Source organism: Mus caroli, unplaced genomic scaffold (assembly GCF_978045245.1).
Source record: "Mus caroli unplaced genomic scaffold, Mus_caroli_1 scaffold_9, whole genome shotgun sequence".
NCBI classification, from domain to species: Eukaryota; Metazoa; Chordata; class Mammalia; order Rodentia; family Muridae; genus Mus; species Mus caroli.
The window spans coordinates 67,036,380-67,048,930 of record NW_028227264.1 but is presented as its reverse complement, the minus strand read 5'-3'; the positions used below and the strand labels follow the sequence as shown (position 1 = coordinate 67,048,930).

The following is a 12,551-nucleotide window of genomic DNA, read 5'->3' as shown; positions in this document are numbered from 1 at the left end:
ACACACACACATACACACACACACACCCCTATGGTAACTTACTCATTTATGACTCTGAGCATCATTTGAAACTTCTCTTATACTTCTGAAGTTTAAATTTACACATTTTGAGGCCTTAATTCATGTTGTAAGGAAATTTTTTTCAAAAATGTGTTGCATGCTATTAAGCTTGTTTACTTTGAAGGTAGATGTTAAATTGTTATATAAGTTTTACTATTTTTAGATGTCCAAACTTTTATGAATAAATATACCTTTGGCTCTTCCTCCCTAATATCTCCCTTTTTTCTGTTTCTTGACTACACTAGCTCTTATATTTTCCTAATGGGTATGTTTCTGACACCTTTTATCATGAATGATAGGCATTCCCATAGAAAAGGCTGCCAGTCAACTGCTTCTGGGTTCCAAGTCTTGTTTCAGAGAGCATTGCCCATCCCCCACGTACTCAAGACACATTCCGTATTTCCATCCAGTATTTATAGTTTTCATTTTACGATGAGATTTAATCCATCTGGAATTTATTTCTATAGATTTCATGAGATAAAAATCCCCACTTTATGTTTTCCAGATGGGTAGCAACATTTTCCCAACATCAGTTATAAAATTGGTCATTCCTTGCTCGCTGGTTGGAAACGTCGCTTTAATCATCTTCTGAATAGATCAGTTTTGCTTATTAAGGCAGAGCTTAAAAACCATGGAGGAAATGAGTTGCAGTAGAGAAGAGAAACGCAAAAAGGAGGCAAAGGGGGAATAAAATAGGCACGGGGAGAAAGCCATATACAAATATTTAATGTCAGCAATAAAACAAAAAGGCCAGTCCCATCAAAATCTAGAAATATTCACAGAAAACACACTCACAAGTTATTTCATTAAGGAAGACCTCAAAGACAAAAAACTGATAAAGTCCAAGTGCTTGGTGGCTCATTCTTCAGTCATTGTTTAGCTGCTCTTATTGTCTTGAAAGTTCAGGTATGTCCAAGGATGGATCAAAAATCCCTTTAAGTAAAAGGCAAAGCTGAGGATGAGAAAACAGGGAAAGAACCCACGGTGTCTTCTCATCTTGATCTGTGAGCCTTTGCCTTCTATTTAAACAAGTCATGGAATGGAGGTCAACAGGCTGAGTCACAACAGTTCTTCCTTTTAACTGGAGAATCTGTGTAACAGTTCCTCGTGGGAAAGGACCAAGATGGTTTAGAGTCCACACTGAACATTGGAACCATGGCAATCCTAACAAATTGACGTCTCTACGGTGTTCTTTCCCACAGCTCTGAAAGGCTCCTGTTGAACCAAGACACAGGGTGGTAGTAGTGGATCCCATCAACACATGGACATAGCTTTATGGCTTCAAGGCCTTGTGGGACACCAGAGCCAGTGGCAGAATTGTCTCACACTTCTCCATGGAAGCTCCCAATGTGGTTGACAAGTTGAGGCCTCCGGATTCTAACACCTCCATTCACAACAGCAACCAAACTTGGTGGAAAAATCGGACAGAGTGGTATGCTCATCTTACGCACAGTACTGTGGCAGTTAAGACTCACTCAGTTTATATAAAGCCTAAGAGGGTCCTGAGGTTGTGTCTGCATAGCATCATGTAAACATGGTCACCGGGCTTTCTCACTAGTGGATGAATATGCTTGCAGAAAGAATAGCTGGTTGAACTTAATCAATCAGCAACAGCTTCAGCAATTGTAAGTGAAGTCCCCTCCTCGGGGGTAGGGGGTGGGGCTTCACATGTACTGTGGCTAGAATGGAGTCTCCGTGATTAAGCTGTCTCACTACAAATAAAATGTAAACAAGTCTCAAGACTCCGACGTAAAGGAGATGACTGATATTCTGTTCCGTTTATGACAAACACTTGGATATCTAAAATGTGCACGAGCCTACAGTAAAAACATACAGTTTTAAGGGGTAAAATAATATTAATAATTATAAACATACAACTGAGTATATTTTTAGCGTTTCATCAGAGATAAAACCTAGACTAAGCAAACAGACATTTTTCCTATGATCAAAGCAGCCAGCGTAAGGAAATGGAAACACTGGCAGTTAAGTTAAATGCTGTCTTTAGCAGATTTTCCTGGAAAAGCCTTGAAGACTGTGTGTCTATTTTTGACCATCCATTAATTACCAAGCTGGTCTTGGGTGCTCTCTGACTTCCTGGCATTCCAAATTAAGCCAGATTTTGGACAGGCCTGAGGAGGAGGGCTGTCCAAATACTTTATTGAAACACAAGAAAGTCTTTCATGAAACCACGCCAAGCCTCAGATTTAAAAGCACTTAAAATTATCCCTCCAACAGTCATACTATGCGATAGTTTATTTTTGGAGGTTCAGTGTTTGTTATTGAGGAAAAATAATCACAAAAAATATACTGTGAGCAATTAGGCAGTAAGGAGTGGCTCAAATATGTCATGAGGACACATGTTTGTTATGGGGCACATACATGTCATTGGGACACATATATGTCATGTATTCAGCACAAAGCATCCAGCACACTTAGTGGAGACTGGGGCAGTTTGAGAAATAGTTTTTTTTTTCTGTTTTTCTTCCCATTGCTGACTTTTTTATTATAAAATATTTTATTATTTTTAATAAATCTGTATATGTGTGTGCATACACACGAATGCAGTCAGTTCTTACAGAGGCTAGACGTAGACCCCTCAAAAGCTGGAGTTACAAGTGGATGTAAGACCTACTGAGTAGATTTTGGGATAAATCCTGATCCTCTGCAAGAGCAATACATGCTCTTAACCATGTTCCCAAGTCTCATTGATAAGAACTTTGAATAACACACCTTTAAAATTTGACCTTAACTTGCATACACTTATTATGAAAAATTACCAATGCATTCCATTCATTTCCTGAACCGTTTACAACCATGACATTGTTAAAAACAAAAAGCTCAATGGATAAAAGAAGGAGAAATTACTAGAAAAACAGTTGTGGCTTTGTATAAAATAGAATTTGTTTATAAACTTGTTATCAAGCATGGTGGATAAATACCATACCAGAAATTCATAGATTTTAAAAAAAATTGTCCCAACTGATTGTCTAATGGTTGCCTCCAATTTAGGAAGTTTCCTGAATAAACATCTTTGGGTTCCTGGGGATTCTAGCATAGCTTGGCTGGTGCTTTGAACTCTAATACTACAGTTTTAGAGCGCTTCCGAAAATTGCCAAGTCACAATTATATTTAAAAGCAAGAGCTACTTTCAAGAGTTTGGAGTCATTTCCACCCAGAATGTACAGAGCTGTGGAAGAGACAGACTATTTCATTCATGGGAAATGAAGCCACCATGATTCCCAGGAGGCATGAGACAGGCATCAACTGCCACCAACTTGTTCCTGAAACCAGGCTGGGGCTGCTGGTGGTATTTCTCAGGATCCAGGCTGATCTCTGTTACAGTTGCTGCTCCTGCAGAGGCTGCTGGCCCCTACCAGAAACCATGGTAACACTAAGGGGCCTCAAATTCCTTCATCACTGCATGCTAGTGCTCTTTGAAACTGATCCCATGATGCACCTTGACAAAGTAGAAAAAGGTAACCAGATATTCAAATGTCAACGGTCCCGTAAATTGCATTAGGTAGAAAGTGTGCCTTGCAGCTGATATCTCCTATATATCTCCTATATCTCACTGATATCTCCTAGCTATGAAGTTGCTAGAACCCAAGTGGCTTGCTGTAAACTTTTTGCTACCCAAGCCCAAAGCCATCACGATGCTCTAAGAACACATGGACTGTCACCTTGGTCTAGGAAAATGGTATTCCTGTAAAGGCCTGTGCAGCTACCTCAGCTATTTTTCTGCACCAAGGAAGCAGGGCAGTACTAGCTCCCAACTTCCAGCAAGTTGATTTTAAAATCATTTCCCTCTCCTTTGTTCAGCGTTCACTGAATATACATTGGTTTTTGTTTTTTGGTTTTTGGTTTTTGGTTTTTGGTTTTTCGAGACAGGGTTTCTCTGTGTAATCCTGGCTGTCCTGGAACTCACTTTGTAGACCAGGCTGGCCTTGAACTCAGAAATCCACCTGCCTCTGCCTCCCGAGTGCTGGGATTAAAGGTGTGCGCCAATGGCGGAGGGACATTGCAGAAAACCTCAGATGTGAGAGTGACGTAGTCCAGCCAGTCAAAAGCTGTAGCACTAGGCACACGGGAGAGCATTGATAGGAAGGGGGTGGTAAATGTCAGCCTTAAATCTTTGGAGGGTGTGTTATGCCATTCTGTCTACAGCCTTTCAAGCAGTTCCATAAAAACCAATCACTTAGAATGGTTCTCGGAGCGGTGTAATGTCCGCTACCAGAGCAGGACGTTGTAGAGACAGCCACTCGACGTCAAAGTTCCTTCCACTCAGATGAAAAAAATAGAGCAGTACCTTGGCTTTGATACAAGATCATCTTTTCGTATTGTTTTCTTTTAAAAAAAATGGTGTATGCAAACATGGGGGCGTAAGAAGAAACGAGTTAAGCCTCGCAGCTTCATGTTGGAAACAATAACTAAGGTGTGGTTGGGTAAGACTCCTCAGAGGTGACAGGTGAGGTTCGCAAAGGCAGAGCCTCCGGGGAAGCATCCTCCCATTCACTGGGACCACTCTCAGAGGGTTGGTCTGGGCCACTGTGCTCCAGTTTGGGGCTTTCTGGATGATCTCGCATGAAGTCCCGCGTGGCCATAATCAAAGCCACAAGTCGGTAGAAGTGTAGAACCATCACTAGGGAATTCTTCACGGCAAAGAACACCAACATGTGGTTGATCACTTTAAAGTAGATCATCAGGACGAGGCGCACAACTAGGAAGGGACCGTCTTGGATGAAGAAGCTGAGACCAATGGCCCATAGATCCGCACTGTACTGGCACAGGAAAACCCTAAGGAAGCCCCTGGCTTTCACTGAGGCGGGGCATACCAGTTTCAACTGGACTGGAGGAAAAATGAAAGAAACAATGGTTAACATTCTGAAATGCAAAATGGAGAGAGGCATGGGACAGCCATTAGGGTGGTCTTGTTGTGAAAGAGGGAGAATGGCCCTCCAGGTTAATGTGGAGGAATAGGGGGCATTTCTTCACCTCAACCCCACCCTGATTCTGGCCACGTGGTTCCATCCACTTTAAAGGCTCAGTATCCATCTTCCAGCCTCTCTGTAGGAGATGATCTATTAAATAGACTATAGAAAAGGAGGTGTAAAGGAAATTGTGTGCACATGCGTGCATCGCTCTCTAGCGCTGAGATCTTGGCCATGTCACATGACCTCCAGGCGCTTTAGTTTCTTCCTTGAAACCTGTGAGACCATGAATCCTAAAACAGGGGTCTCTAGTCATTGGCTTGTTTTCTGGTTAGAATAACACCCTGTCTCCCTTTCTGCTCAGCTTCTTCCTTCATTCTTTCTCTTGGGAGAGGCAGGTGAGGGATTTTCTTGACCCTTAACTGCAGCATATGAACAGCAGAGTTCCCAGCGCAGACCATTCCAGATGTTTTTTCTCAACATTGTCCCTAAGTGCTACTTCTCCCAACCACTGGGCAAACTCTGCTTCGCAAACTCAAGTGCTTAGAATTCAAATTCAAATTTAACTCACGTTTAAACATATTTTTCTAATGTTGGTGATGGTGTGTGTATGTGTGGGAGCCTGAATAAAAGCCATTATTTTATTTGGTCCTAATTCCATCTGCTTTTGTCTCCCAGTTTATGAGAGAACGAGTATAATTGCATAGTTTTTTTTTTTTTTCCCAGTTGAACAAAAGGCGAGTCCATCAACAGATGAAACTTTTGTTTTAATTTCTAAGATGTAAATTTAATTCAGGGTCAAGGGTAGAAAATAATCCTTTTTTTGTAAGAATAAAGCCTCCCATTTGGAGTTTTCCAACAAAGGATGTCTCAATCCAGCAATAGGGTGCGCATATCATGAAGCAGCTTTGGTATGGGTGACTGTAATGCACCGCTTGTTAGAGAATACAATAGCGGTTTAGTCAGAAGCGACATTTGGTCTCTGTTTTTCCAACAGCTGCAGAGAATTGTCACCTCTGTACGTGTACCAAATTTCCTCTTTGAATACAAACTTTCTTAGCAAGTCTGTAAACCACAAAATAGGAGAAGGCGAATGAATGGCCATGAAAGACAAACAGAAGGTCAGTAAGTGCCATTCGTAAGAAGCCATGCCCAAGAAATTCCTCCTGGCAGACCCGCTAAGGGTAGTATTACTCAATATATTTAAAGGATGGAGCCCAGGAGTCTATTAGGATGACAGCTGGCTGGCTTCTGGCTAGGTTACAAGTAGCATATACCCCCTAAAGCACACTTCAGCAAGTTGTTTGCATATATTCATTTTTGATTATTAATCTCTAATTGGATTGTATGGATTGTATTTTCCTTCTTTCCTTTTTTTTTTTTTTTTTTTTTTTTTTTTTTTTTTTTGGCTAGCCTGGAACTCACAAGTAGATGCCTCAATCTCAGAGATCTGCTTGAGACTATTTTCAGAGCTCTGGGATTAAAAGAGGTCATTGCTATGCCCAAATTGTGTTGTGATCATTTGTTTAGTTTTGTTCTTTGTTTTCCTAATTTGAAAAAAACCAGGCAACCCTCCCTATCTCTCCAGGAAACAACTGTATCCAAGAAAGTATATGTTTTAAGACCCCTGAATGTGGCTCAGAAGTTAAGAGCAGTGTCTGCCCTTCCAGAGTTTCCTGAGTTCAATTCCCAGCAACTACATGGTGGCTCACAGCCATCTGTAGTGGGATCCAATGCCCTCTTCTGATGTGTCTGAAGATAGTTACAGTGCACTTACATCAATAAAATAAATCTCTTTTTAAGAAGACCCTGAATAAAAGACCCCTGCATCTATTAACGTGGATCCCAAAATGTACTCATTCTGACTTAGCTTCACCCTGAAGCCATCAGGAAGAGTGTCACAAAGAATAAAATAGACTAAGAAAAAGAATTACAAAAGTCTGGGGTTTCTCCAGAGTAAAGCACCAGGAGGGGAATTCCTGCAACACACGTCTAATGTGTCAAAGAGTTATGGTGGGATTCCAGGCTGACACCGGCCAATAAAACGTTCCATGCTCATAGAATGGTTTTGAATCTTTGCTGTCCACCATGGGAGCCACATGGGGCAAAGGACCAGGTAAAGCAGGGCCAGTGTCACGGAGAGTGTAGGGATGTGATTGGCTGAAAATATGGAGACTACATATTACTAAATCACTTAGCACTTATTGCCTTACTGAGTCATCACTTGAATTGTTGGGTCATCCCATTTCACAGATGGAAAACTTGAGTCACATATATCTCACCTAATTTTGGCAGGATTAGAGATGCTAAGTAATAGAAGGATTAACTGAGTTGAATATAAAGCAGTGTAGTTAACTGTTCAAGTATTTATTATTATTAATTTGGGGGGTCTTTCTGCAAATAGAATTTTACATAGACCAGGCTGGCTTACAACTTTCTATGTCGCCAAGGATGAGTGTGAAGCCCTGCTCCTCCTGTTTCCACCATCAGAGTGCTGGGATTAAAGATACACTTCACCATAACTGGCTACATTCAGGTATCTTAAGTTCACCACACACTGAAGTGAGTCTACACTTGGTTTTCCTGAGTATCAACTTTCTTCCTAAGTTGGAGTAGAGCTAACGCTAGGATATTAAACACAACCTCACTCAACTTCCTCCCTTGTGCTAGTATGATTTATCTTTAGGAGACATAGTTTTCTATTTATTTACACAAATACGCAAAACATTTACCTGCCAGATCAAGGGGGAACTGCAGCATACTCCACGTCCACACCACAAGAATGCCAGAGACCAGAGTAGGGTTGGTTCTAGAAGATAAGAGCATGTTAAATGAGCAGTTTACCATATACCCACACTCAGAGAAGAGACATAATAAATCACAGCTTGTTAGGGACTAAATAAGTATTTTATGAGTTGGCAAAATACATTGTGTCCTAATAAATTGATTTAAAAAACATGCATGGCAGTAGAACCACATGAAAGATTGGGTCTTTGGCTGAGTAGCAAGTTTGAGACCAGCATGGTCTATGTGTGATATATTCTTTTAAAATAATAATAATAACAATCGTAAGCATCAAGTGGAATAGAGCCTATTGATGTCATATTTTTCTCTAATTTGATGACACCTTAGAAAGATTACAGGATAGAAATGCTATCAGAAACAGTTAAATACAGACATAAATGTTCAACCCCTCCCCCCCCCCAGTTTCAATAATGATTTTCCAGAAAAAGCTGATGATAGCCCCATGACTCCAAGACTGTTGAAAACAGACAATTAAAAAGGCAGGAGGGATGACCTAGTGGTTAAGATCACTTGCTGCTTTGCTACTGCAGAGGACCTGGGTTTGGTTTGTAGCATCCAAAGGGCAGCTTAAAACCCTCTATAACCCCAGTCCACAGGGTTCTGACCACTAGTACCAGGCACACGTACTAACCCAGGGGAACACATATACACACAAATTTAAAAATAAATAAAGCAAAGAGACAACTGAAAAGGGCATGCTGGTGCTTATGAACCCAAAATTCAACATAGTGAAGTTAAGCCGTCCTTAGGAGGAAAACTCCAGTGGTAATTTCAGTAACCAACAGCTTGCCACCAGAGTATAGACTAAAAGGCTAAGTGTTTGTTTGTGGTGTGTGTGTATGTGTGTGGTGTGTGTGTGTGTGTGGTGTTTGTGTATGTGTGTATGTGTCTCTGTGTGTGATACATGGATGTGTCGTATGTGTGTGTGTGTGTCTGTGTGTGTAGTATATGTATGTGTGGTATGTGTGTGTGGGTGTGTTCCTCTTTCACTATTGTATCCTCAGTCCCTAGAAATGTACCTGGAAATGATAGGTATTCAATATATTTCCATAGAAAAGTTTAATTGGACGTACAAATCAAAAAGTTTGATTTGGTCTTCAGCCAAAGACCCAATCTTTCATGTGGTTTGTGTTTACAGAAATTCCCAGAAAGGTAGCTCCAGAAAACACATGTTGTCTGGATGCAAAGATGAAGACAAACAAGCAAACAACCCAAGACCATGTGATGTAACAACAGATCCTTTGTTTCCAACTTTTCCCAAGTGGGAGTTTTGCATGGGGAGGGCTAGAGAGGCATCAGGATGTGTGCCGGAGAGAAGACTCAATGAGGTGATTTCAGGGGTGTCCATAAATGCTTCAAGTGTGGAGATCTTGAGAAGTAAGAGCTGAATTTGTGAAGGAAACTTCAAAGCCGTCACCATCTGCCTCAGTAGTTAATTTGGAGAAGAGGTTGGTGACAGAAATTAAAGAGTCTTCACCTTCAAAGTGAAGCAGGATTCTGAAGGGCAGAAGGCACGTTACCATTATCACCTACTTAGGTTATATAAGGGAGTCATCAGAAGGTGCCTGCGAGAGCTCAGAAAAGACAATAATTACCAGAGTCCTGTGGGTTATCCAAGAATAGCTGCTCTCAAATGAGCTTATCTTGTCTTTATTTCAAAACAACAAAAAAAAAATTGACCTGGGTTTGCCAGACTGATAATGCTATAACTTGATAATAGACACTCGGATCTAGATAAGCCTCCCTCAAATATCTCCCATGGTATCTTATTAACAAAATTAAGAGATATTGTGAGCGAGTATGGCTAGGTGGATTTCAGACTGAGCAAATGAGTCCCCAAATGAAATGTTCTAACTGATGGCCACAGGCTCTGTGTTGGACTCTGCTCCCCTGTGTGTTTGATCAATGACCTTGTTGATGATGTCAATGGGAGGCTTCTTGTGTCCATGCAATACATGGAAACAGAGAGCGATTCTCTAGACAAACCCGGTCATGAGCCCAAAACGATGTGACTGAATGACCTAAATTAGGGTAGAGCAGAATAGAAAAGATCCCATTCCCCAGGAGCAGTGAGTGGTTTTTCCCTTGATAACTAATTATGTGCCTGTGGCTCGACATGATTTATGGTTTCTCAGAGTCAAATGCAAGCACAGGTCAGTTCCCATGAAATGTAAAATCGAATTTTAAGTGGAAGTCCCTTGAGAAGGTAGACTAAACAGCTTCTTTACCTGTCAGTGTCTATACAGAGCAAACCTTCCATTTTTAACTAATATTATACATGGTTTCTAGGATTATACTTAGTCCTCTAGCAACTCAACAAAGAAGGCATCTGTGCTTTCATGTCCGATCAAGGAAGAAACTAAGACATAGTAAGGCAGGGAAGTATGTCCAAATAGATTTTCTTGAAAGAAAGAATAAAGTTAGCTGATTTTAGCATCTATCCTCTTAAAGGAGTGGCTGTTCCCTTTTTAATGTGTGTGTGTGTGTGTGTGTGTGTGTGTGTGTGTGTGTGCATATGTATATGTGTATCCATATGTGTATGTGTGTATGTAGATTCCCATGGAAGCCATAGGGAGGCAGCAGAGCCACTGGAGCTCGAGTCCCAGGCAGCTTTGGGCTGCCCAACTTAGGAGCTAGAAACAGACTTTGAGTGCTCACATCTTAAGTGCTGAGCCATCACTCCAGCCCACATCTAGTCTTTCAGCTAATTTTGATAAGTTATTTTTTTTCCTGGTTGTGATGAAACAGATGGCCAAAGCAAATTTGGCAAGAAGGATTTACCTTGCCTCAAGGTTTGAGTGATGCCACCCTAAATGGCAGGACAGGCATTTTGCAGGTAGGAGGCAGATAGAGGTTAACATAGGCACTCTGCTTACCCCACCCCCCATCTTTTCATTCAGCCTGGCCCTCTGGAACCCTGTGTACAAACTAAATAACTCACTAAAGGCTGTACTGTGCCACTCACATTCAGAGTGAGTCTTTCTCAGTCCAATTTGTTCAGAAGTTCCCTTAGAGATATTCCCAGAAGTGTCTCATAGATGATGCTAATGCCCATTATGTTGACAATGCAAAACAGCCATCACACTAGAATCCTGGTACCATTACCAAGAATTGAATGGTAAGTTTTAGTCCTCCTGTATTTTAGAATGTTCAGCACACATCAGAAGCATGAATCATGCTTCATGTTTGAGGAGAGAAATTTATAACTTGCATAAAAGGACAGAGACTATCACTGCCAAGAAAATCAGAGCAGGGTTAGGTAGGGAACAGATCGAGACGCTGATGCTTATTCCCCTTTGTGCTTGAAGGGATCCAGTGAGGGAAATAAAGTAAAACCCTGTCTTGTAAGTTCAGAGTGAAAGCTGAGCCTCAAAGGAGTTTAGATGCATCTATCATTTCTAAAAAAAATTGCCCAAAGATAGACTACATCACTTCCGGGGCAGATAGCCTCTGTTAGGATTAATCCCAAAGAGCTTGCAAGAAAATGGTTGATATTTTAGAGAGGATTTCTGAAATAAATGCCAAAAGTGTTTTTCTAAAATGGTCACTTTTGAAATTTCTTGCAATACCAAACTTTAATAACTCAGCCCCAAACATTTGTCTGTAATACCATGGAGTACAGTGGCAGTACACAGTCTAGTTCCTGGGGATGCAAACACCAACCATACTACCCCCAGAAGAGCAGAATAAAGGCCTTTAATGCTAGACTGTTTATAGGTTACATCATATCCACTTCTCACTTAACATCTGCATAGACTGATACTCATAGGCTACATTGTGTCCACTTCTCACTTAACATCTGCATAGACTGATACTCATAGGCTACATTGTGTCCACTTCTCACTTAACATCTGCATAGACTGATACTCATAGGCTACATTGTGTCCACTTCTAACTCAACAATTGCATGCTTTTGTTTAGTCCTCTGTACCTTGAGGCTAACAATCACAGTAGCTACTGGATCTCATCGGACAGTTTAAGTGTATTATTTTACTGTGAATATATATTTTGATACAGCATCTGATGCAGACTGTGGGGGGGGGGAAGGGAGGCAATGAACATTAGTCACTTTTATTTTATTACACATAGTCCTGAGACTATATTTCTTATGTTTATATTTATATGATGATCATGACAGTGCCTGCCTCAGAATGAATATAGAAAATTAAATAACTTATTAACCTAGAGACCTGAGAACAATTCCAGGTTTGGAATTCTAATATAAATTTTGACAACTAAGCAATAATTAGGTCTGTTATTTATGTTATTTTTATGCTACTTTATGTCTAAAATTCTTCACATTTCAATTTCATGTTCAAATTATATAGAGATAAACTTTAGACTACCCTTAGACCTAAACACGTCCAAGTGTAACCATATGATTTTCTCTATTAGTTACTTGTTCCAGGACTCTGACAAAGGTGACCTGAGGAAGAAAATGAGAGATTCGGGTTCACCATTTAAGGGTGTGGTTCACCGTCTTGGAGAGTCAGAGTCTGGAGCAGGAGATGACTGGTCACTTTGTATCCACAGTCAGGAGGCAGCCTGAGATGAATTCTAGTGCTCCTCTCAATTGTTCAGCCTTTCTTTGTAATTCAGTCCCAGAACCCGACTAGAAAAAGGTGCCATCGCCACTCAGTGAGAGCATTCCCCCCTCTGTTCAACCTCTCTGGAAGGACCCTCGGAGACACACCCAGAGGTGCACCTCTTCCGTGATTTCAAATCCCATCCTGTGGATAGTCAAGATTAAAAACCATC

General features: G+C 40.9%; 1 protein-coding gene across 1 annotated transcript in view; it reads right to left on the bottom strand.

Moving 5' to 3' along the window:
- Positions 1 to 2,090: 2,090 nt before the first annotated feature.
- Tmem26 (transmembrane protein 26) overlaps positions 2,091 to 12,551 on the bottom strand; it is a 53,732-nt gene continuing 43,271 nt past the window's right edge. The window contains exons 5-6 of the mRNA XM_021175292.3: positions 7,721 to 7,797; positions 2,091 to 4,906 (exon numbers count right to left, since the gene is read on the bottom strand). Coding sequence (XP_021030951.1) covers positions 4,488 to 4,906; positions 7,721 to 7,797 — 496 coding nt within the window. The 3' untranslated portion in view covers positions 2,091 to 4,487. The remainder of the gene's footprint in view (positions 4,907 to 7,720; positions 7,798 to 12,551) is intronic.